Source organism: Mirounga angustirostris, unplaced genomic scaffold, assembly GCF_029215605.1.
Source record: "Mirounga angustirostris isolate CCGP_5_RB_7025 unplaced genomic scaffold, mMirAng1.0.hap1 SCAF_9, whole genome shotgun sequence".
In the NCBI taxonomy this organism is placed as follows: Eukaryota; Metazoa; Chordata; class Mammalia; order Carnivora; family Phocidae; genus Mirounga; species Mirounga angustirostris.
Window position 1 is genome coordinate 18,077,937 of NW_026991717.1, and position 23,938 is coordinate 18,101,874.

The window sequence follows — 23,938 nt, forward strand, 5'->3', positions numbered from 1 at the left end:
CAAATGAATGGATAAAGGAGATGTAGGGTATTTATACAATGGAATATTACTCAGCCATCAAAAAGAATGAAATCTTGCCATTTGCAACGATATGGTTGGAACTAGAAGGTATTAGGCTAAGTGAAATACGTCAATCAGAGAAAGACAAATACCATATGAGTTCACTGATCTGTGGAATTTAAGAAACAAAACAGATGAACACAGGGGAAGGGAAGAAAAAATAAGATAAAAACAGAGAGGGAGACAAACCATAAGAGACTCTGAACTCTATTGACCTCTAGGTGGCTGGGGGGTTGATGGAGGGGAGGTGGCTGGGGGGATGGGGTAACTGGGTGATGGGCATTAAGGAGGACATGTGATGTAATGAGTACTGGGTGTTACATGCAACTGATGAATCACTAAATTCTACCCCAGAAACTAATAATATACTATGTGTTAAAAATTGAATTTAAATTAAAAAATTAAAAAGAATAGGTACCTATGTTTATTACCTTTGCTTCCTCACATCTCACTCACCACACAATCTGGTTTCTGCCTCTTCACTGCCCCAATGTTTCCCTTGACCAAGTCATCAAGGAAAGAAAAAGAAAAAGGAAAGGAAAGAGGGGAATTTTTAAAATCCTGTGTAGCACTATGTATCAGGCATTCATTCATTTATTCTCCCAACAGCTCTGTGTCCTTCATAACAGCAATAGGTATCAAAAGACACAGAAGATACCACTTTCACTTTTACTCATGTTTTTCTGCCAAATTCTTCTCTGCTTTCTTTGCCAGGTTACCCTTCTTGACTTGACCAATGAACACTGAAGTTACTTAAGGCTCTGTCATGTCCTTTTCTCTTCTCACTCCATAAACCCCCCCGGTGATCTCATCTTCTCCTAAGGCAACCACTGTGTATAAGTAGATGACTTCCTGACCTTTTTCTGAGCTCTAGTCCTGATTATCTGACATTTCCCCCTCTATGGGCATCTCAGACCCGCCATCAAAACCTGAGCTCACCAGCTCTCCATCACCCGTCAACACCTGCTCCCCAACCACCACTGTACCTGGCACAAACATCCACACAGTTGTTCAGACCAGAAACCCAGGAGTCATCATTGATTCTTCCCCATTCTCTTTTCCCCACATCCAATCTATCTCCATACGTCATCAATTCTACCCATCTGCTTTGCTTCATCCTTACTATCATCATGCTTGTCCAAGGCACCATCATCTTTAGCCTTTGCTACTTCAGTAGTCTCCTAACTGGTCTCCCTACTTCCACTGTTGGCACATTTTCCCTGGTCCATTCTCTTACATACCAGCTAGAAAAATCTTTCTAAAAACAACTGGGTTTGAATTTGGGCTATGCCATTTATTGGCAACGATGGTAGTCCTGGGCATATCACTCAACCTTTCTAATTCTTGACTTCCTTATCTATAAAGTGGACATAATACTATGTCACAGGGTGATAGTAATTAAGAGAGATAATCCAGATAGAGTGACAGAATAGGACATTCTAAAAACTGTGCATGGGCGTATACATGGTCCGACAATTTTAAAAAGAAAAGAGCAATCCGGGGGCGGCTGCGTGGCTCAGTCGTTAAGCGTCTGCCTTCGGCTCAGATCATGGTCCCAAGGTCCTGGGATCGAGCCCCGCACTGGGCTCCCTGCTCGGCGGGAAGCCTGCTTCTCCCTCTCCCGCTCCCCCTTCTTGTGTTCCCTCTCTCACTACGTCTCTGTCAAATAAATTAAAAAAATCTTAAAAAAAAAAAAAAGAGCAATCCAGAACTCTTAGTCCCATGTCATTTCGTCTCATTTGAAATAACAAAAATGAGTTCAATTTATATTTTACAATTTTAACAGGGAAAATTTCAGACAAAACAATTTAAAATGTGCTCTTTGCAGATGCTGCAATACAAAAACATTGAACTCACTGTGATGGTTAATTTTATGTGTCATCTTGGCGAGGCCATGGTGCCCCGTTTTTAGGTCCAACACTAGTCTAGATGTTTCTGTGAATGCATTTTGTAGATGTGATTAACATTTACAATCAGACTTGGAGTAAAAGAGATTGCCCTCAGTGATGTGAGTGGGCCTTAGCCAATCAGTTGAAGGCCTAAAGAGCAAAAAGCCGAGGTTTCCTGGAGAAGAAGGAATTCTATCCACAGACTATAACGCAAAGATCCTGCCTGAGTTTTCAGCTAGCCTGCCTACCCTATGGATTTCAGGCTTGTGTGCCCCACAGCTGTGTCAGCCAATTCCCTAAAATCAATCCCTCTCTCTCTTTCTCTCTATATATCCTATTGCTTCCGTCTCTCGGGAGAACTCTGACTGACACACTCACATAGGACTCCTATGATGATAAAGTAGATCAGCAGCTAACAAATGACAACTCCAAGTGGCTCAAGTGAAGATTTTAGAGTATAGTAGAAAAGAACCCTAATCAGTTTAATAACATAAGCTCTAAATGGATAAACATGAAAAGATAAAGAACTTCAGAAAATAAGACTTGAATCATGCCACTAATATGAGAAAAGCTGTCTTCAGGGAGTCTTGGGCTATCTGAGGACCATGCACCTGGTAACAGAGGACCCTATCCCATACTCATCCACTCAGACATCTATATGAAGATGTTTATTGAACATCTACTCCAGGCCAAGTGTTCTTATCCAGAGCAGACAACAAAACCGGGCATTCTCAGAGCTGCTATTCCACTTGTATCTATGAAAAGCACTGGGTCCAGAAGAGCTTTGGTGGCCAGCATATTGCAGCTTACCTGTAGAAAATGGTTGATAGATGCGTCGTGAAGTCCCAGGGCTTGCTCAACACCTGCTAATTCCCTCAATATTGGTACACACTCAAAACTTTTTTCACCTCTACTGATCTCAGTATATTCTAAAGCCTCTTGGTAGTGGGGCAGAGCTTCTTTTGGTTTCTTCTGACTTTGATATATCCTAAAAAAAAAAAAAAAAAAATCAAAGAGATTATTTTTTAAATAATTAGAAAACATATAGGTGGGAAAATATATAGATCTGGTGGTTAGGATTTGGCTCTCTGACCCCTGTTGTCCAGGTTCACTTCCTAGCCAGCTAAGTTTTTCTTTCCTCCGAAGAGGCAGCAGGGCATGATGATCAAGTGGAAAGACCTTAGAATAATGAGGAAGTTTTGAATCCTGGCTTCACTAGTACCAGATGTGTGAATTTCCAGTTGCTTCACAGCTTTCTCATCTCTAAGTTAAGAATAATAACAGTGCCTACTTTACTGGGTTACAATGAAGATTAAATTAGTTAATACTCGGGGCGCCTGGGTGGCTCAGTTGGTTAAGTGACTGCCTTCGGCTCGGGTCATGATCCTGGAGTCCCGGGATCGAGTCCCACATCGGGCTCCCTGCTCAGCGGGGGGTCTGCTTCTCCCTCTGACCCGCTTCCCTCTCGTGCTCTCTGTCTCTCATTCTCTCTCTCAAATAAATAAATAAAATATTTTTAAAAATTAGTTAATATTCATAAAAACACCTAGAACAGTCTCTGACACATAGTTTAAGTGCTACGTAGGTATTGGTTTAAAGAACATAAAATACTTAACAAACAATAATAGCAACCACACAGGATGCTGAGATGCTGATAACTGATCTGTTGAGAAATTATAGAAATTTCCCAGTATTGGTGAGAGTATAAAGCACTCTCATTAACTGTTAGAATATAATTTGAGCATAAACTTTTCTATGTCAAAATTATACATACATAAGTACACACATATTTCTGCTAGTGGCACTTTATTAGTTCATCATAAAGAGATACTCTGGCAGGACAAGAAGATATGTACAAGAATGTTTACCTAAGCACTCTTTGTAATAGTGGAAAAGTACAAAGCACTTAAAATACAAATAAGAGATCATCAAGCAGATTACAGTAAGTACATCTATACTGTGGAATGCCACATAGCCCTCAAAGTTAATGTTGATCCAGATTTACCAACGTAGAAGTATAAAAGGCAGAATACAAAAATGCTTTGTATAGTATCTCATGCTGGTGAACATGTTGCATCTAATCTATATATACACATATGCATCAAGAGCTATCTAAATGAACAGTAAAATGTGAGCAATAGTTATCTTTAGGGATTGGTTGTGATTTTACTTTTCTTATTTATGCTTTCTAAATTTCCCAATTTTTTTTCTATAAAATTGTATTACTTTGACATCAGAAAAAATGTTAATTTAAAAATAAGTTAAGGTGGCAGTGGGAAAAGATTCTTGTCGCTTTTTGGGATAAAATGCTGTCACATTAAAAAATATATCGCTTTATTTTATTCAGCAAACATAACAGCAGACATTTAAAAACAATCTTCTCTAAAATATTTGTTAAGAAACAGAAACATTTTCTTGCATGGAAAAACTTTATATATAAAATTCATCATGGGGGCGCCTGGGTGGCTCAGTTGGTTAAGCAACTGCCTTCAGCTCAGGTCATGATCCTGGACTCCCAGGATCGAGTCTCGCATCGGGCTCCCTGCTCAGCAGGGAGTCTGCTTCTCCCTCTGACCCTCCTACCTCTCATGCTCTCTGTCTCTCATTCTCTCTCTCTCAAATAAATAAATAAAATCTTTAAAAAATAAAAAAAAATAAAAAATAAAATTCATCATGAAAGGTTACCAACCCTTTCTATGTTACCCCTTACTCTAGAATCTTTACTACAAAAAGGTCTTATAATTCCCAACTGCACATCAGTAAATGGAGACATAATGTGAGAAAGTAACTAGGAAACCACAAAAAATAGGTCTTGCTTGCAACTCAGTCATTGGAATTTTTTTCACAACCATTTTTGTTCTCTAATAAATTTCAAAGAAACTGATTGATAGAAGTAAAGATGCTCTTCAGATCTGTGGTTCAGATGGCCACAGTGAAATAAAATCCTGACTGGATAGCTTATGAACTGGGATACCTTCTCTAATTGGAAAGAGGTTTAAAACATGGAAAGCGGTCAGGGATATGTTCCTGGACCAAATAGGGTCCAGGTTGCAGCTTGCAGCAACTCTTCATCTTAGAAAGGAAGAGATAAATAGGTGACTGAGTAATACCAGACTTGCTTTCTGATTCTTACTGAGCTTTGGATGTTGTGAGTAATAATTAGCTTTGTAAGTATCATATTTTATTTTTGAAGAGAAAATCCACTAGCATCTTGGGTGATAGAAAGAGGCTTTGAAACATATGGCTGAGGGGCACCTGGGTGGCTCAGTTGGTTAAAGCAACTGCCTTCGGCTCAGGTCATGATCCTGGAGTCCTGGGATCGAGTCCCGCATCGGGCTCCCTGCTCAGCGAGGAGCCTGCTTCTCCCTCTGACCCTCCCACCTCTCATGTACTCTCTCTCATTCTCGCTCTCTCAAATAAATAAATAAATCTTTAAAAAAAAAAAAAAGAAACATATGGCTGATAACAAATCATTCAGGCAAAAAATTAGATTCCTGGTAGACAAATGTTTCAGAACAATTGAAAACAGGAGTCGGCAAACCATGGCCTGTACGCTAAATATGCTCACTGTCTATTTTTGTAAATAAAGTTTTATTAGCACACAGCCACGCCCACCTGTTTACGAATTGTCTCTGGCTGCCTTTGCACGACAATGGCAGAGTTGAGTAGTTGCAACAGACACTTACAAAGTCTGAAATATTTATTGTCTGAGCCTTTACAGAAGAAGTTTACTAACCTCTGGTTTAGAATCTAGAGAAAGCTACATACTTTCAAAATGACTTCAGATTTTTCTCCATCTAATTTAGCCTAGAGAACTCCAATAATGCCACAAATATTTGAGCAAAGGAAAAAAAAAATCATCTTCCTTTCTCATATACAGAAATGATGAAGCCTGTGCCAAGGAAATAACAGGTCTTTTGTCTGCAAGGCTGTAAAAATCATAGAAAGGTAATAAAGCAAATATAAATGTCAAGATGACTTCATTTGAGCAACAGCTTTAAAAGAAAGCAATATTCAAAGCTTAGTAATCAAGCTTATAAATGAAAAAAAGTAAACAATAACAAGACATAAGTTAATTCATATAATAACAATTGTTCCTTTCCTGAGATAGAGCATGAAAGAAAAGCATTTGAGTTTGTAATGGTGGAGAACAGGGACAACTTGTAGCCATTTACATACTCTTAGCCAAAAGCATGGCATATTGCTCCAGGTTAACATACCTTTTCAGGTATCAGAAAGTCATCCTTCAGATACCTGACCCTTGGAGACAATTTTATAAAAAGAACCCAGGATGAGAGGCAGGACCATCAGTTACAAGTATTGCAGCAGGAGTAGAAAACCCAAACTGTAGGTTTTTTTGTTTTTAGGAGAGAGAGAGTGCAAGCCACAAAGGGAGACACAGAGAGAAAATTCCCCTAGCAGGCTCCATGCCCAGTGTGGAGGCTGATGCAGGGCTCAATCTCATGAGTCAGATGCTCAACCGACTGAGCTACCCAGATGCCCCCCAAACTGTAGTTGGAGCATCCTTACAGACAAGACTGTACAACCTTGGGCAAAAGCATAATGTCTCTGACCCTTGGTGTCCAATACAGTTGTTGTAGAACCAAGGAAGATGTCTGAAGTGATTTGCAAACTGAGGCAAGTCATACAGATTGGTATTAAGTGCCTATACGTCATCATACCTTTTACCCCTTCCCCTCCCAACCACTAGTCTATATGGAACTGAGCGCTACAGCTTCAGGTTGTTCTTTTGAAATGGGCTCCACTGTGGTTTCACACTCACCACATAAGATTTTGGAAAGTCCAAATAATAAGCATAATCAGTCAAACTCATGTGCCAGCTGAGCTTTTAAAGAATTTGAGAATAATTTATTATAGGAATAATACATATTCATCATTAAAAAAAAGATACAGAAAAATTATATATATATATATATATAATTGCAACAACCAAAGATGAGTGCTGTACACCTTGATATATACACTTCGAGATGATTTTCTATGAATATTTTTTTAAATGGATCATAATGTTTTAGAACCTGCTTCTTTCACTTAATCTTACAACAAAGTGTGGCAATGAATGCTATCACATCACTTTTAGTGGTTGAGTGGTGTCATGTCAGATTTAATTGACCACTCATCTTCAAAAATAGTATTAGTTAGGAAGTTTAAAAAATGTTTTTTGGAAAATTTTTACCAATCATATTTCTAATGAGGGACTTGCATCCAGAATATATAAACAACTCTTGCAACAAAATAAAAAGACAACGCAATTTAAATATGAGCAAAGTTTCTAAGTCATCATTTCTCCAAAGAAGATATACAAATGGTCAATAAGCACATAAGAAGATGTTTATCATCATTAATCGTCAAGGAGATGCACATCAAAACTACAGTGAGATACTACTTCATACCCACTAGAACAGTGGCTGAAATAATGATAAAGAAAGATATTAACAAGTGTTGGCAAGGATGTGGGAAAACTGGAACCCTTACGTACTGCTGATGGGAATATAAAATGGTGCAGCTACTTTGGAAAATAGTAGCAGTTCCTCAAAAGTTTAAACACAGAATTACAGGGCGCCTGGGTGGCTCAGTTGGTTAAGCGACTGCCTTCGGCTCAGGTCATGATCCTGGAGTCCCGGGATCGAGTCCCGCATCGGGCTCCCTGCTCGGCGGGGAGTCTGCTTCTCCCTCTGACCCTCCTCCCTCTCATGCTCTCTGTATCTCATTCTCTCTGTCTCAAATAAATAAATAAAATCTTTAAAAAAAAAAAAAAAAAGATTTAAAAAAATAAACACAGAATTACAGTATGACCCATTAATTCCACTCCTATGTATATGTCCCCCAAAATGAAGACATGTATCTACATAAAAACTTGTACACAATGTTCATAACAGTACTATTCATAAGAGTCAAAAAGCCCAAACAACCCAAACGTCCCTGAAGGAATGTACATTCTGAGCAATGAGTAAATAAAATCTGGTATATCCATACAATGGAATATTGCTCAATCATTAAAAGGAAGTACTGATACATGTTAAAGCATGGATGAACCTTAAAAAAAGTATGCCAAAGGAAAAAGGCCAGTTACAAATAACCTAATCTTACACCTAAAGGAGCTACAAAAAGAACAACAAATAAAACTTAAAACCAGCAGAAGGACGGAAACAAGATGAGAGCAGAAATAAATGATGCAGAAACTAAAAAGACAACAGAACAAATCAATGAAACCAGGACCTGGTTCTTTGAAAAAAATCAATAAAATTGATAAACCTCTAGCCAGACTTATCAAGAAAAAAAGAGAAAGGACTTGAATAAATAAAATTACAATTGAGAGAGAAGAAGTAACAACCAACACCACAGAAATACAACAATTATAAGAGAATATTATGAAAAACTATATGCCAACAAACTGGACAACCTGGAAGAAATGGATAAATTCCTAGAAACATATAAACTACTGAAACTGAAATAGGAAGAAATAGAAAATTTGAACAGACCCATAACCAGCAATGAAACTGAATTGGTAATCAAAAAACTCCCAACAAACAAAAGTCCAGGACCAGATGGCTTCACAGGAGAATTCTACCAAACATTTAAAGAACAGTTAATACCTATTCTTCTCAAACTATTCCAAAAGGAAGGAAAACTTCCAAATTCATTCTCTGAGGCCAGCATTGCCCTGATACCAAAACCAGACAGAAGACTCCACTAAAAAAAGAGAACTACAGGCCAATATCCCTGATGAACATAGATGCAAAATCCTCAACAAAATACTAGCAAACCAAATCCAACAACACATTAAAAAATCATTCACCACAATCAAGTAGGATTTATTTCTGAGCTGCAAGGGTGGTTCAATATTCACAAATCAATCAAGTTGATACATCACATCATTAAGAGAAAGGATAAGAACCAGATGATAATTTCAGTAGATTCAGAAAAAATATGTGACAAAGTATAACATCTACTCATGATAAAAATCATCAATAAAGTAGGTTTAGAGGGAATACAGCTCAACATAATAAAGGCCATATATGAAAAACCCACAACTAGCATCATCACTAATGGAGAAAAACTGAGAGCTTTTCCCCAAAGTCAGGAAAACGACAAGGATGTTCACTATCACCACTTTTATTCAACACAGTACTGGAAGTCCTAGCCACGGGCAATGAGACAACAAAAAGAAATAAAAGGCATCCAAATAAGTAAGGAAGAAGTAAAACCTTCACTATGTGCAGATGATATGATACTGTATATAGAAAACACAAAGATTCCATCAAAAAACTGCTAGAACTGATGAATTCAGTAAAGTTTCAGGATACAAAATCAATGTACAGAAATCCATTGCATTTCTATACACCAATAATGAAGCCACAGAAGAAGAAATGAAGGAAACAGTCCCATTCACAATTGCACCAAATAATAAGATATCAAGGGATAAACCTAAATAAAGAGGTCAAAGACTTGTACTTGAAAACTATAGAATACTGATGAAAGAAACTGAAGACAACACAAAGAAATGGAAAAACATTCCATGCTCATGATTGGAAGAACAAATATTGTTAAAATGTCTATACTGCCCAAAGCAATCTGCACATTTAATGCAATCCCTATCAAAATACCACAGCATTTTTCACAGAAAAAGAACAATCCTAAAATTTGTATGAAACCACAAAAGACCCCAAATAGCCAAAGCATTCTTGAAAAAGAAAAGCAAAGCTGGAGGCATCACAATTTCGGACTTTATTATAAAGCTGTAGTAATCAAAACAGTATGGTATTGGCACAAAAATAGACACATGGATCAATGGAACAGAACAGAAAACCCAGAAATAAACCCACAACTACATGGTCAATTGTTCTTCAACAAAGCAGGAAAGAATATCTAACAGAAGAAAGTCTCTTCAACAAATGGTGCTGGGAAAACTGGACAGCAACATGCAGAAGAATGAAACTGGGGGCACCTGGGTGGCTCAGTTAGTTAAGCGTCTGACTCTTGGTTTCAGCTCAGGTCATGATCTCAGGGTTGTGGGATCAGGCCCCTCACTGGGCTCCACACTCAGCGCAGAGTCTGCTTAAGACTCTCCCTCTTCCAGAAATTAAGGAGTCAATCCCATTTACAATTGCACCCAAAACCATAAGATACCTAGGAATAAATCTAACCAAAGAGACAAAGGATCTGTACTCAGAAAACTATAAAATACTCATGAAAGAAATTGAGGAAGACACAAAGAAATGGAAAAACGTTCCACGCTCATGGATTGGAAGAACAAATATTGTGAATCTGTCAATGCTACCTAGAGCAATCTACACATTCAATGCAATCCCCATCAAAATACCATCCACTTTTTTCAAAGAAATGGAACAAATAATCCCAAAATTTGTATGGAACCAGAAAAGACCCCGCATAGCCAGAGGAATGTTGAAAAAGAAAAGCAAAGCTGGCGGCATCACAATTCCGGACTTCCAGCTCTATTACAAAGGTGTCATCATCAAGACAGTATGGTGCTGGCACAAAAACAGACACATAGATCAATGGAACAGAATAGAGAGCCCAGAAATCGACCCTCAACTCTATGGTCAACTCATCTTTGACAAAGCAGGAAAGAATGTCCAATGGAAAAAAGACACTCTCTTCAACAAATGGTGTTGGGAAAACTGGACAGTCACATGCAGAAGAATGAAACTGGACCATTTCCTTACACCACACACAAAAATAGACTCCAAATGGTTGAAAGACCTCAATGTGAGACAGGAGTCCATCAAAATCCTAAAGGAGAACACAGGCAGCAACCTCTTTGACCTCAGCCACAGCAACTTCTTCCTAGAAACATCGCCAAAGGCAAGGGAAGTAAGGGCAAAAATGAACTACTTGACTTCATCAAGATAAAAAGCTTTTGCAAAGCAAAGGAAACAGTCAACAAAACCAAAAGACAACCGACAGAATGGGAGAAGATATTTGCAAATGACATATCAGATAAAGGACTAGTATCCAAAATCTATAAAGAACTTATCAAACTCAACACCCAAAGAACAAAGAATCCAATCAAGAAATGGGCAGAAGACATGAACAGACATTTTTCCAAAGAAGACATCCAAATGGCCAACAGACACATGAAAAAGTGCTCAATATCGCTCGGCATCAGGGAAATCCAAATCAAAACCTCAATGAGATACCACCTCACACCAGTCAGAATGGCTAAAATGAACAGTCAGGAAACGACAGATGTTGGCGGGGATGCGGAGAAAGGGGAACCCTCCTACACTGTTGGTGGGAATGCAAGCTGGTGCAGCCACTCTGGAAAACAGTATGGAGGTTCCTCAAAAAGTTGAAAATAGAGCTACCCTATGATCCAGCAATTGCACTACTGGGTATTTACCCCAAAGATACAAACGTAGGGATCCGAAAGGGTACGTGCACCCTGATGTTTACAGCAGCAATGTCCACAATAGCCAAACTGTGGAAAGAGCCAAGATGTCCATCGACAGATGAATGGATAAAGAAGAAGTGGTATATATATACAATGGAATATTATGCAGCCATCAAAAGGAATGAGATCTTGCCATTTGCAACGATGTGGATGGAACTGGAGGGTATTATGTTGAGCGAAATAAGTCAAACAGAGAAAGACATGTATCATATGACCTTACTGATATGAGGAATTCTTAATTGCAGGAAACAAACTGAGGGTTGCTGGAGTGGGGGGTGGGGTGGGAGGGATGGGGTGACTGGGTGATAGACACTGGGGAGGGTATGTGCTCTGGTAAGCGCTGTGAATTGTGCAAGACTGTTGAATCTCAGATCTGTACCTCTGAAACAAATAATGCAATATATGTTAAGAGAAAAAAAAAAAGAAGGTAGCAGGAGGGGAAGAATGAAGCGGGGGAAATCGGAGGGGTAGACGAACCATGAGAGACGATGGACTCTGAAAAACAAACTGAGGGTTCTAGAGGGGAGGGGGGTGGGAGGATGGGTTGGCCTGGTGATGGGTATTGAGGGGGGCATGTTCTGCATGGAGCACTGGGTGTTATGCACAAACAATGAATCATGGAACACTACATCTAAAACTAAGGATGTAATGTATGGGGATTAACATAAGAATTAAAAAATTAAAAAAAAAAAAGACTCTCCCTCTTCCTCTGCCCCTCCCCCTGCTTGTGTGCATGCTCTCTCTAAAATAAATAAATAAATCTTAAAAAAAAAAGAGAGAGAGAGAATGAAACTTGACCACTTACTTACAGCATATACAAAAATAAATTAAAATGGATTAAAGATGTAAATGTGAGACCCAAAATAAAAAAAAATCCTAGAAGAGAACACAGGCAGTGACTTCTTTGACACTGGCTGAAGCAACTTCTTTTCAGTTATGTCTCCTGAGACAAGGGAAACAAAAGCAAAAATAAACTATTGGGACTGCATCAAAATAAAAAGCTTCTGCATGGTGAAGAAAACAATCACAAAACTAAAAGGCAACCTAGAGAATGGAAGAAGATATTTGCAAATGACATATCCAATAAAGGGTTAGTATCCAAAATATATAAAGAACTTATAAAACTCAGCACTCAAAAAATGAATAATCCAATTATAAAATGGGCAGAAGACATGAACAGACATATCTCCAAAGAAGATATACAGATGGCCAACAGACACATAAAAAGATGTTCACCATCACTCACCATTAGGGAAATACAAATCAAAACCACAATGAGATACCACCTCACACCTGTCAGAATGGCTAAAATCAGCAACACAAGAAACAACAGTTGTTGGTGAGGATGTGGAGAAAAAAGAACCCTCGTGCACTCTTGGTAGGAATGCAAACTGGTGCAGCCACTGTGGAAAACAGTATGGAGGTTCCTCAAAAAGTTAAAAATAGAACTGTCCTACCATCCAGCAATCCCACTACTGGGTATTTACCCAAAGAATACAAAAACACTAATTCAAAGGGATACATGCACCCCTATGTTTATAGTAGCATTAATTACAATAGCCAAATTGTGGAAACAGCCTAAATGTCCATTCATTGATGATCGTGCTGTATATATTAATGGAATATTATTCAGCCATAAAAAAAGAATGAAATCTTGCCATTTGCAATGACATGGATGGAGCTAGAGAGCATAATGAAAATGGTAAGCAAAGTAAGTCAGACAAAGACAAATACCATACGACTGCACTCATAGGTGGAATTTATTTATTTTTTTTAAAGATTTTATTTATTCATTTGACAGAGAGAGAGACAGCGAGAGAGGGAACACAAGCAGGGGGAGTGGGAGAGGGAGAAGCATGCTTCCCGTGGAGCAGGGAGCCCGATGCGGGGCTCGATCCCAGGACCCTGGCATTATGACCTGAGCCGAAGGCAGATGCTTAATGACTGAGCCACCCAGGCGCCCCACATATGTGGAATTTAAGAAACAAAACAAACGAGCAAAGGGGAAAAAAAAGAGAAGAGACAAATCAAGAAACAGACTCTTGGGGTGCCTGGCTGGCTCAGTGCGTAGTGCATGCAACTCTTGATCTCAGGGTTGTAAGTTTGAGCCAAATGGTTGGTGTAGTGATTAGTTTTAAAAAATCTCTGGGTTCCTGGGTGGCTCAGTTGGTTAAGCATCCACTTTTGGCTCACGTCATGATCCCAGGGTCCTGGGATCGAGCCCTGCATCGGGCTCCCTGCTCAGTGAGGAGTATCTTTCTCCCTCTCCCTCTGCCCTTCCCCCTGCTTGTACTCTCTCTCGCAAATACATAAAAATCTTTAAAATAAAAAAATTTTAATTGTTTTTTAGAGATTAAAAAAAAAAAACCAGACTCTTAACTCTAGAGAACAAACTGATGGTTGCCAGGGGGGAGGTGGGGGGGATGGTTAAAGTAGGTGATGGGTAGAAGGAGTGCGCTTGTTGTGATGAGCACTGGCTGATATATGGAAGTGTTGAATCACTCTACTATACACCTGAAACTAACACTGTGTTAAAAAAAGAAAACGGAAAAAAAAAAAAAAAAAAGCCAAGTCACAAAAGGCCACACATTGTATGATTCCATGTATATAAAATGTCCCAAATAGGCAATTCCACAGAGACAGAAAATAGATTAGTAGTTGTCAGGGGCTCGGGGAACACGGTAATAGAGATTGTTAATGGGATGAAAAAGTCAAAATGATTGTGGTAATGCTTGCACAACTCTTGTTAATATACTGAAAACCACTGAATTGTGTATTTCAATTGGGTAAATTGTATGGTATGTTAATTACAGCTCAATAAATCTGTCCTTTAAAAAAGTTTGTGAACATTTGGAAGCAAAACTAAATATAGATGAGATTTAGTGGTACCCGTAAAGCTAGTAATTTTTGTTTAAAAAATAATTGTAGTAATGTTAAACAAAAATCAAAATATTTTTCTCTTAATACCATTCTTGAGCCAGTCAAAGCTAACCAGCACAAAGCAGGTCAGAAAAAGACGTGTGCTTTGGCTTTTTTTTTTTTTTTTTAAGATTTTATTTATTTATTTGACAGAGAGAGACACAGCGAGAGAGGGAACACAAGCAGGGGGGGTGGGTGGGAGAGGGAGAAGCAGGCCTCCCGCAGAGCAGGGAGCCCGATGCGGGGCTTGATCCCAGGACCCTGGGATCATGACCCGAGCTGAAGGCAGACGCTTAACGACTGAGCCACCTAGGTGCCCCGTGTGCTTTGGCTTTAAATAGGTCCTGCATGATTAGGCGATCCTACCCATCTGTTTTAGGGCAGAGGATTAGGAGAGCAGAGAATGCTGTGGGTCCTGATGCACCTGACACTCAGCAATGGGCATTCCCAAGGGGAGGCCATAAATTGGGCTTGGACACTGAGCTACTGGCTTTACTCTAATCTTTCAGAGCTGTAAGCATACTTCCTGATGAGCTCTAAGGCTAGGGTCTCCTGGGGGAATGCCTAGGTCTATGAAAAGTATAATCCTAATGAGAAAGCAGGAAATTCATGGAGAGAAAAGCCAGAGAAAATCATTCCTAACATTGTATTCTGGTAAATACTCTGTAAGCTTAAATATGTTCATATATTTCTTATTATGACCTCTGCAGAATGCAGATATGGAAGAATCCAGAAACTGGTGATAAACCCAGAATCTTTTTCCTTTGGCTGATTGTGTCAAGCCAATAAACTGAGGTTAAGGAAATTAGTTTGAGGACAGGTGAGTCATAGAAGAAAGATAAGTTCTATATAGCTTCCAAAGTTACCCAGATGAGCGGAATTCAGAGTGTGTCAAAGATGGGCTAGAATAGAAAGCCCAATCCCCCAGCCAAGTCAGTGCTGCCCCCAGGCCATCTGGGGCATGGTTTTGGAGCGTTGGTCCAGCAGTAAGGAGCTCAAACTCCTGCCTGCAGGGCCTGACTCTGCACCCACAGCCTCCTGCTCCTTCCTCTGTGCCTAAGTTCTAATGGACACTTGCCCGAGGGGACAAATGGTAGTTTCTGTTCAGCCCATGCTCTGCAGAATGAGCTGTGCACTTAGATACAAGGCTATCTTTGCCTGGAAGAGAGGGCACCCTTTCCAATTCTCACAAAGACTCTGTCCCTCATCCAACCATGTACAACAGTGGCACAGAGGTGACAGTGACTTTGCTGGGACCTGAGTTTCCCTGGACTTGATGAGTTCAGATGACTCTTGAATGTCACTTAAACCTTCCCCTCTGGCTTCCCTGATGCCAGCCTCCTTTCAGCTCCTTCTCTGTGTCTCGTGGCTCTTTCCCCTGGGTGTTTGCTGGACCCTCTAGCTGGAATGTTCTTTTTTTCTTCCATCTCTGCCTGGCAAACTTCCATTCATCTTCCTAACTACTGTTCCTCTTTTAGTTTTAGCTTAGCAGTCTCCTCCTTTAGGAAGGCTTCCCTGACAAGGGCCAGGACAAGAGTGGGACCAGAGAGACACCTAGGACATATCATTTAAGGTGGCACTCACTCTCAGGGGCAGGAGAGTGTAGGGTGGGCGTCTGAGAGTGAGTGCCTCCTTAAATGGTGTGGTTGGGCCCTTGGCTTTCTCATCTTAATCCCTGCTCTGTTGCCTGACATCCCAGTCTAGGTTGGGTGCCTTCATGAACACCTGACTGTGCTCCCATGGAGCTGTGAACCTTCCCTGCTCAGGAAACATCTCCCATGCTATAGTGTAAGTGCCTGGTAACTCGGTGCCAAACCTTTAAGTGCTGGGCTCTATGAAGGTAGGGTCCAAGGCTGCCTCATTGGTCTTGGCAGCCCAGCACCTTGCAGTATCTGACACGAAGTGCATGCCAGCTGCCTGATGGAAGGAAGGAGGAGAAGCTGAGGAGGGAGGGAGGAAGAAACAACCTATAAATACAAATCCATTAGCTTAGAGACTCTGAGGCTATAGTTCATAACTGAATTTTCATAGATTCCAGAATAAAGTTTAGGACAAAAATCTTCACACACACACAAAAAAGCACATATTTTCACATTGATTTGGTAGCAAGAATATTATAGACTACTGATCTAATTAAAGTTGGGGAAGTTGTTGATATTTTATAAAAGGTGGAATAAAAGAAACCTTGTAGGAATCTAATAGGGCTTGAATAGTATCCTCCCACCCAAATTTGTATGTTCAAGTCCTCACCTCCAGTACTTGAGAATGTGACTTTATTTGGGAATAAGGTTGTTGTAGATATAATTAGTTAAATTAAGAAGATGTCATACTAGAGTAGGGGGACCCCTAATCCAAAATGACTGGTGTCCTTACAAAAAGGACACAAAGACACACACAGAGAGAGAAGGCCACGTGAAGATAAGGCAAGATTGTGGTCATGCATCTATAAGCCAAGGAATGCCAAAGATTGCCAGGAACCCCCCAGAAGCTGGGAGAAAGGCCTGGAACAGATCCTCCCTCACAGTCCCCAGAAGGAACCAATCCTGTCGACACTTTTATCTCAGATTTCTAGCCTCCAGCACTATGAGAGAACTTTCTGTTGTTCACATCACCTAGTTGATGGTACTTTGTTATGGCAGCCCTTGCAAACTAATATGGAACCCCTCCTGGCCAACTCCAGGCCCGGAGATTTCTCTTCCTTCAGCCCCCTAATAGAACGAACACTGGGTATACTCACTCAGAGCAGCTACTTTGACATGGGAGCGCCATTTTTTTTTTTTTTTTTTAAATCACACTGTGCTCAAGTCCCACTTTGTATTATCTCCCTGCCTAGAAATTTAATTTGAATATTGCAGGGAAGGAGACCCAGAAGCAGGCAAATTCAGCAGGAACAAACACATGATTTTCACTGGCCATAGTTCTGCCTCTGAAACCAGAATGTCCAAATGAAAGCACATCTCACGAATCCCATGACATCCAGCCAGCTGAACTTAGCAGGGAGCCAGCCCCAAAGTGACACAATCACACACAAGGCGTCCATACTTGAAGGTGACCTGTTGCCATTTCTGAACACACTAAACTTAAAAGATTCTTTTGTCAGCCTATTATTGGCCCCAAGTTTCAAACCACTGAATTCTTCAAACCTTGAATCCTTCTTTCTCTTGTAGCTGAAACGACTTACCCCCTTACTTAGGTCATCCACAGGGGAAAAAAATTAGATCCCTCACATTATGTACACAAGAGTTCTAAGTCGATTAGAGAGGCCTAAATTTAAAAAGCAAAACTGTGATATGTTTGAGAGAAAAATATAAGAAAAAGTAATTCCATGACTTTGGGAAGAGAAGGATTTTTTTAAACAAGATACAAAAAAATATAAATCAGAACAGAAAAGTTGGGTAAATTGAGTCACCTTAAAAATAAAAACTCCCAGGGGCACCTGGGTGGCTCAGTCGTTAAGTATCTGCCTTCGGCTCAGGTCATAATCCCAGGGTCCTAGGATTGAGCCCCACACTGGGCTCCCTCCTCAGCAGGAAGCCTGCTTCTTCCTCTCCCACTCCCTCTGCTTGTGTTCCCACTCTCGCTGTATCTCTTTCTGTCCAATAAATAAATAAAATCTTTAAAAAAAAAAAACTGTACATCAAAAGTCAACATAAAGAAAGTGAAAAGCCCAAACTATGCCCGCTCTGGGAGTATATACAATATATATAAGCATCAAATAACTTGTCAGAAATAGAAGAATGTCTATAAATTAATAAGAAAAATACAAACAGCCCAATTTAAAAAATGAGCAAAAGATATGAATAGACAATTCACAGAACATGATTTCCAAATGTCCAGCAAACATATGAAAAGATGTTCAAACCTGCTATTAGGGAAATGCAGTGAAAGAAACCATACGATTGGCACAGATAAGAAGTCTGACAGTATCGAGTGTTGGCAAGGATGTGGAGTAATGGGGAATTTCCAAATCCTACTGGCGAGAGCATAGATTAGTGTTTGGCAAACCTGGTAAAGTTGAGAATGTGGATATTTGTCAAGTGAGCAATTCCACTCCTGGGCATAGACCTCAGAGATAATCTTGAACGTCTGCCCAAAGAGACATGTACAAGAGTGAAACTGAAATTTCATCTCACTGAGTTTATATGTTTGCCCTGTGAACACTGATGATTAAGTTGGGGGAAAGTCAGATGGATAAAACACAATGTGTGGGTTTAAAATCAAAAGACTAGAAGGGAGCCTGGGTGGCTCAGGTGGTTAACATCTGACTCTTGATTTCAGCTCAGGTCATGATCTCGGGGTTGTGATTCAAGCCCCGTGATGGGCTCCACGCTGGGTGTGGAGCCCTACTTAAATAAATAAATAAAATGAAGAGACTAGAGATATATGTAACAGCTGACATGGGTACATCTCAAAAATACAAATGTAATTGGGGGGGAAAGCAAGCTACAGAAGGAAATATACATAGAAAGTTTGAAAAGTGAGAAATAATACTGCATATTTTCATGGCTATATATATATGTATAAGTATATATACATTTTCCATTCAGAGGAATGAAAAAAACTAAATTAAGGATAATAACTGCCTGTGAAGTTAGGGGGTGGGGGGAAGAACATGGGATTGGGAAGGACACAGAACAGGCCTCCATGTACCTGAAATGTCCTATTTGGTAAGCTTGGAGTGTGTATATATTTGCCTAACAACATCTGTACTTTTACGCTGTTCCAAAGATGAACAAATACAACCCTCTCTGGTTTAGTGTATGCAAAGAATGAAGCACATTCTAGGCCTCGCCCCTTGAGGCTGCTGCCGGGACCCTGATCCAGGGTCCTGGCACCCACAAGACCGCCAGAAACAGAGGCTTATCAAGCTAACGTCATCTCCAATGAGCTCATCAAGGGTATGCTGTTCATGTAAAAGAAAAGACAAAATAGAAAATAAAATTACTTTAGCTTCACAATATATTTAATAAAAAAGGAATGGAGGGGGTACGGTCTCAGGGAATGCCTACATGATGGCCTTGCCTTTGCTGCCAACTCCCTTAAAGCCTCAGTCAATTTCAGGTAATCTCCACAGTCTCCTGGTGCTGTAGTAATGTTTGGGATGTAACATTGTCTCCTTTCTGCTTCCCTCTGCCTGCCGGGAATACTTTGAGGATTTACTGTCTCCGCATGCCCATAATATGTTTAGGCAGCTTTAGGAAACACCAGACAGATGAAAAGATAGAGAGTTTTGAACAACAGAATGTGGCAGTATGTGAATTTGGCAGGTCTGCAACTTCAACCACAACATATTTTATTGAATGAAAATACATCCACAGTAATTCTCCAGAGTGCGTGATGAGACACTATCTCATTTCAGATGGGCTTCCGAAGAGCTCACAGGGACAGAGCCTTGTTTCAACAGGCCACAGACAAATGCAAGCTCTTTGGTATTACCAAGACAACAGAGAGTTTCTTTTTAACAGCTCTGGAATTTGGGGGCGCCTGGGTGGCTCAGTTGGTTAAGTGTCTGCCTTAGGCTCAGGTCATGATCCCTGGGATCATGAGTCCTGGGATTGGGCTCCCTGCTCAGCAGGGAGTCTGCTTCTCCCTCTCTCTCTGCCTCTCCCCCTACTCATGCTCTCTCTCTCTCAAATAAATAAAATCTTTAAAAATAAATAAATATTTGCAATGACGTGATGGTACTAGAGGGTACTATGCTAAGTGAAATAAGTCAATCAAAGAAAGACAAGTATCATATGATCTCACTGGTGTGAGGAATTTGAGAAACAAGGCAGAGGATCATAGGGGGAGGGAGGGAAAAATGAAACAAGATGAAACCAGAGAGGGAGACAAACCATAAAAGGCTCTTAATCACAGGAAACAAACTGAGGGTTGCTGGAATGGAGGGGGGTGGGAGGGATGGGGTGGCTGGGTGATGGACATTGGGGAGGGTAGGTACTATGGTGAGCACTGTAAATTGTGTAAGACTGATGAATCACAGACCTGTACCCCTGAAACAAATAATACATTATATGTTAATAAAAAAATCAAAAATCGGGCGCCTGGGTGGCTCAGTTGGTTAAGCGACTGCCTTCGGCTCAGGTCATGATCCTGGAGTCCCTGGATCGAGTCCCGCATCGGGCTCCCTGCTCGGTGGGGAATCTGCTTCTCCCTCTGACCCTCCCCCCTCTCATGTGCTCTCTCATTCTCTCTCTCTCAAATAAATAAATAAAATCTTAAAAAAAAAAATCAAAAATCAAAAATAAATAAATAAAAGCTCTGGAACTTGGCAAGAATATGGAGCAACAACGAAAAGCAAAGGCTTCGTGGGAAGGTTGCTAATAATCGAAATCTGATGAGAAATCAATCCAGAAAGAGGACAAGTGGGATTTTCTAGAGGCAGAGGGAGAAAAGGCTTACATCTGAATCTCTCTGTCTACCCTCGGGCACACACAGCTAAAGGCTTTGCTCTGTAGACTGTATTGTAAGGTCTCTGTTCTGCACAGTGAATGTGATCTGGGCTGTGGTGAGGAGCCCGGGCACCCAAGGTTGGTAGACCTGGCTCTGCTCTGCCATTCCCAGCTGTGTGACCTTGGGAAATGACCTCCCTTTTCCTCGGTTGCTCCATTTGAAAATGGTACTAGGAAGAGTGCCCAGCACATAGGACTAAATGAGACCAGATCTAAAAGGCGCCTTGCAAGAGCCTGACACAGAAGGTGGTCAAGAGTCAGTGGCTGGTGTGGTTGCCTAGTATCATCGTTATTATTTGTAGTTGTGTAAAGAAATGTGTATTTTTAGGAGGTAGTGTTAGAAAGGGAACGAGAAAAATACAGCGCTCTGAAACTTAAGACTTTAAGAGACTGAAGAAATAGAAAGCAGATAAAGGATATGAAGGTAATCTGTGCCATGTAGGGTTTTGTGCTTCTCCACATTAAAAAAAACCCTGATTTTTCAAAAATCAGATTTTGTGTAAGGGAAGTGCATTTCTTTAATCAAAGGAATACAGGACAAAGAAGAGCACCGGAAAAAAATAAATCATTTCCTTGTGAAACAAGCATAAGGCATGCCAGGCAAATAGTGTCCCATGGGAGGAGCTGACAGGAGAAACATCTCGGGAAAAGAACAGGGCATTTCCCGGAGGAGGAGAGAAGCAGGGCTTTGGACACATGAGCATTTGTCAGAGCCTTTATACTCAAAAAAGAGATGTAGAGAAGGTGATTTTTTTTTTTTAAAGATTTTATTTATTTATTTATTTGACACAGAGAGACAACTAGAGAGGGAACACAAGCAAGGGGAGTGGGAGAGGGAGAAGCAGGCTTCCCTCTGAGCAGGGAGCCCGATGCAGGGCTCGATCCCAGGACCCTGGGATTATGACCTGAGCCGAAGGCAGATGCTTAACAACTGAGCCACCCAGCTGCCCCGAGAAGGTGATTCTTTAAAGAAACACATCTACAGAGGTATAAGTTTAACACCAAGGACCTCCACATGATGGTATAAACTTAAAACAAAACAAAACAAAACAAAAACCGGTTGAGTCCTGAAAGTAAGATTTAGAGATTATTGGTTTGAACACTGTAGGACCTAAAAGCAAGAGAGTAAAGGTGATTACTGAAGTATCAAAAATTCTCAATAAAAGCCACTGGGGATACTTTATGGGGAAGCCTATAGAACTAAGTCGAATTTCAGCATCCCAGTGAGGTGGTGGCAGGTAGATACACACGAGGTCCCACATACCACTGTTTATTCCATTACCTTCTACCCCTTCCCAGGAAGTCCCGGCCAAGGGAGGAAACTTCCTCATCTCCTTTCCTCTTGGGAAAGCTTATGTTAGAATCACTTTCCAAATCTCATGACTATAATGGATCAAGGAGAAGCAAGACAAAGAAACAAAGTCAAGCTTAAAAACAAACAAACAAACATAAGCCTATCTTAATTTTAACGTAGGTGGTTCACAAAAGTAAAGACAAAGAGTGCTTAGCCTTTCCCAAGTCATAGGATAAGAATAGGAAAGAATATTGCATTCCAGGGGCAGCCTTGAAGTACAGAATCTTAGTTGCGATATAAGCACATGCTTTAAAACCAAACTGTTTCCAAGATGAAACAGCACAAAGAGAAATGTTCCACTGGATAGTAACTATAATAACTACTTTTTAAAAAGGGTCTACCAGGGCTCCTGGCTGGCTCAGTCTGTAGAGCATGCCACTCTTGATCTCAGGGTCATGAGTTTGAGCCCCACAGTGGGTGCAGAGAGTACTTAAAAAAATAAAATCTTGGGGCACCTGGGTGGCTCAGTTGGTTGGGCAACTGACTCTTGATTTCAGGTCAGGTCATGATCTCAGGGTCATGAGATCCAGCCCTGCCTCGGTTGCTCCATTTGAAAACGGTACTAGGAAGAGTGCCCAGCACATAGGACTAAATGAGACCAGATCTAAAAGGCGCCTTGCAAGAGCCTGACACAGAAGGTGGTCAAGAGTCAGTGGCTGGTGTGGTTGCCTAGTATCATCGTTATTATTTGTAGTTGTGTAAAGAAATGTGTATTATAAGGCGGTAGTGTTAGAAAGGGAACGAGAAAAATACAGCGCTCTGAAATTTAAGACTTTAAGGGATTGAAGAAATAGAAAGCAGATAAAGGATATGAAGGTAATCTGTGCCATGTAGGGCATGGAGGCTGCTTAAGATTCTCTCTCTTCCTCTCCCTCTACCCCTCCTCCACCATGTACCCAGATGCTTTAATGTGCGGTCTATTTCATCATCATGGCAAACCTTGGAGGTCTGATCATTCCTACCTTAACAGGAGAGGAGAGTGGGGGACTTGCCCATAGTCCTACAGCTGGGAGGGTGGAATGGATGCTGATTTGAACTCGGGGCTACCTGATTGTAAAGCCCACACTGTTGACTACACCACGTCCCGTTCCTTCGAGATACAGGAGATGTCCTGTTGATGCTCTAGTTATCCCAAGTGCACTGAGCTAGTCAGCACAGCAACACCAGGCCAAGTGCTCACCGAGCAAGCTGTGGAGTACTCCAAAGATGACCTGTCACACGGTCCTAGGGAAATCCTAGACAGGTCACATGTTCTGGAGCAGCAGTAACTGGGGCAGAAAATAATTCTTAACACAGGGGAAGGGTTTGCCCATATTCACTAGCGAGTTTCTTGATCACATTTAGAAAAAACAAGGGGTTGCATAGGGACATGTTTTGGACTTAGTCTCCAAAGTTAATGAATGATTAGTGAATAGGAAGTAGTGCTAGAACAGAGGAGGTCAGGTAAAAGGGACAACACTTCAGCCCACAGTTAGGGATAGAAGGCACGGACCATGAGTCACCCGGCAGCATTCATCTGTCAGCCCGAGGAGAAAAGAACTGGCCTGGCCTGATGGACACCATAAAAGGCGAGGCAGAAGGAGGAGGAGGATGCATGAAAGATACCCTTTTAAGAGGAACACAAATCCCGTGAGAGCTGCCTGAGACATTATCCTGGTCTTCTGCAATCAAGACCTGCTAAAAGAAAAGGCCCTTGGGGTTGTGAATATAAGCTGAAATGTACAAAAACAAAGCCTCATACATTTCTAAAGCAGCTCTGTGTAGGCAAAATATTCATAACTCAATGAGGAAATGAGGCAGAGTGATCAAATGAAAACCATGCCATTGA

The 23,938-nt window shown here is 40.7% G+C and overlaps 1 protein-coding gene across 9 annotated transcripts in view; it reads right to left on the bottom strand.

Annotated features, from left to right (window-relative positions):
- The window catches only part of TTC23 (tetratricopeptide repeat domain 23), a 116,239-nt gene that overhangs the window by 65,762 nt on the left and 26,539 nt on the right, over nt 1-23,938 (bottom strand). For all 9 annotated transcript variants that reach the window (XM_064569963.1, XM_064569965.1, XM_064569959.1 and 6 more), the window contains one exon: nt 2,760-2,937. In XM_064569963.1, the coding sequence (XP_064426033.1) occupies nt 2,760-2,937 (178 nt within the window). The remainder of the gene's footprint in view (nt 1-2,759; nt 2,938-23,938) is intronic.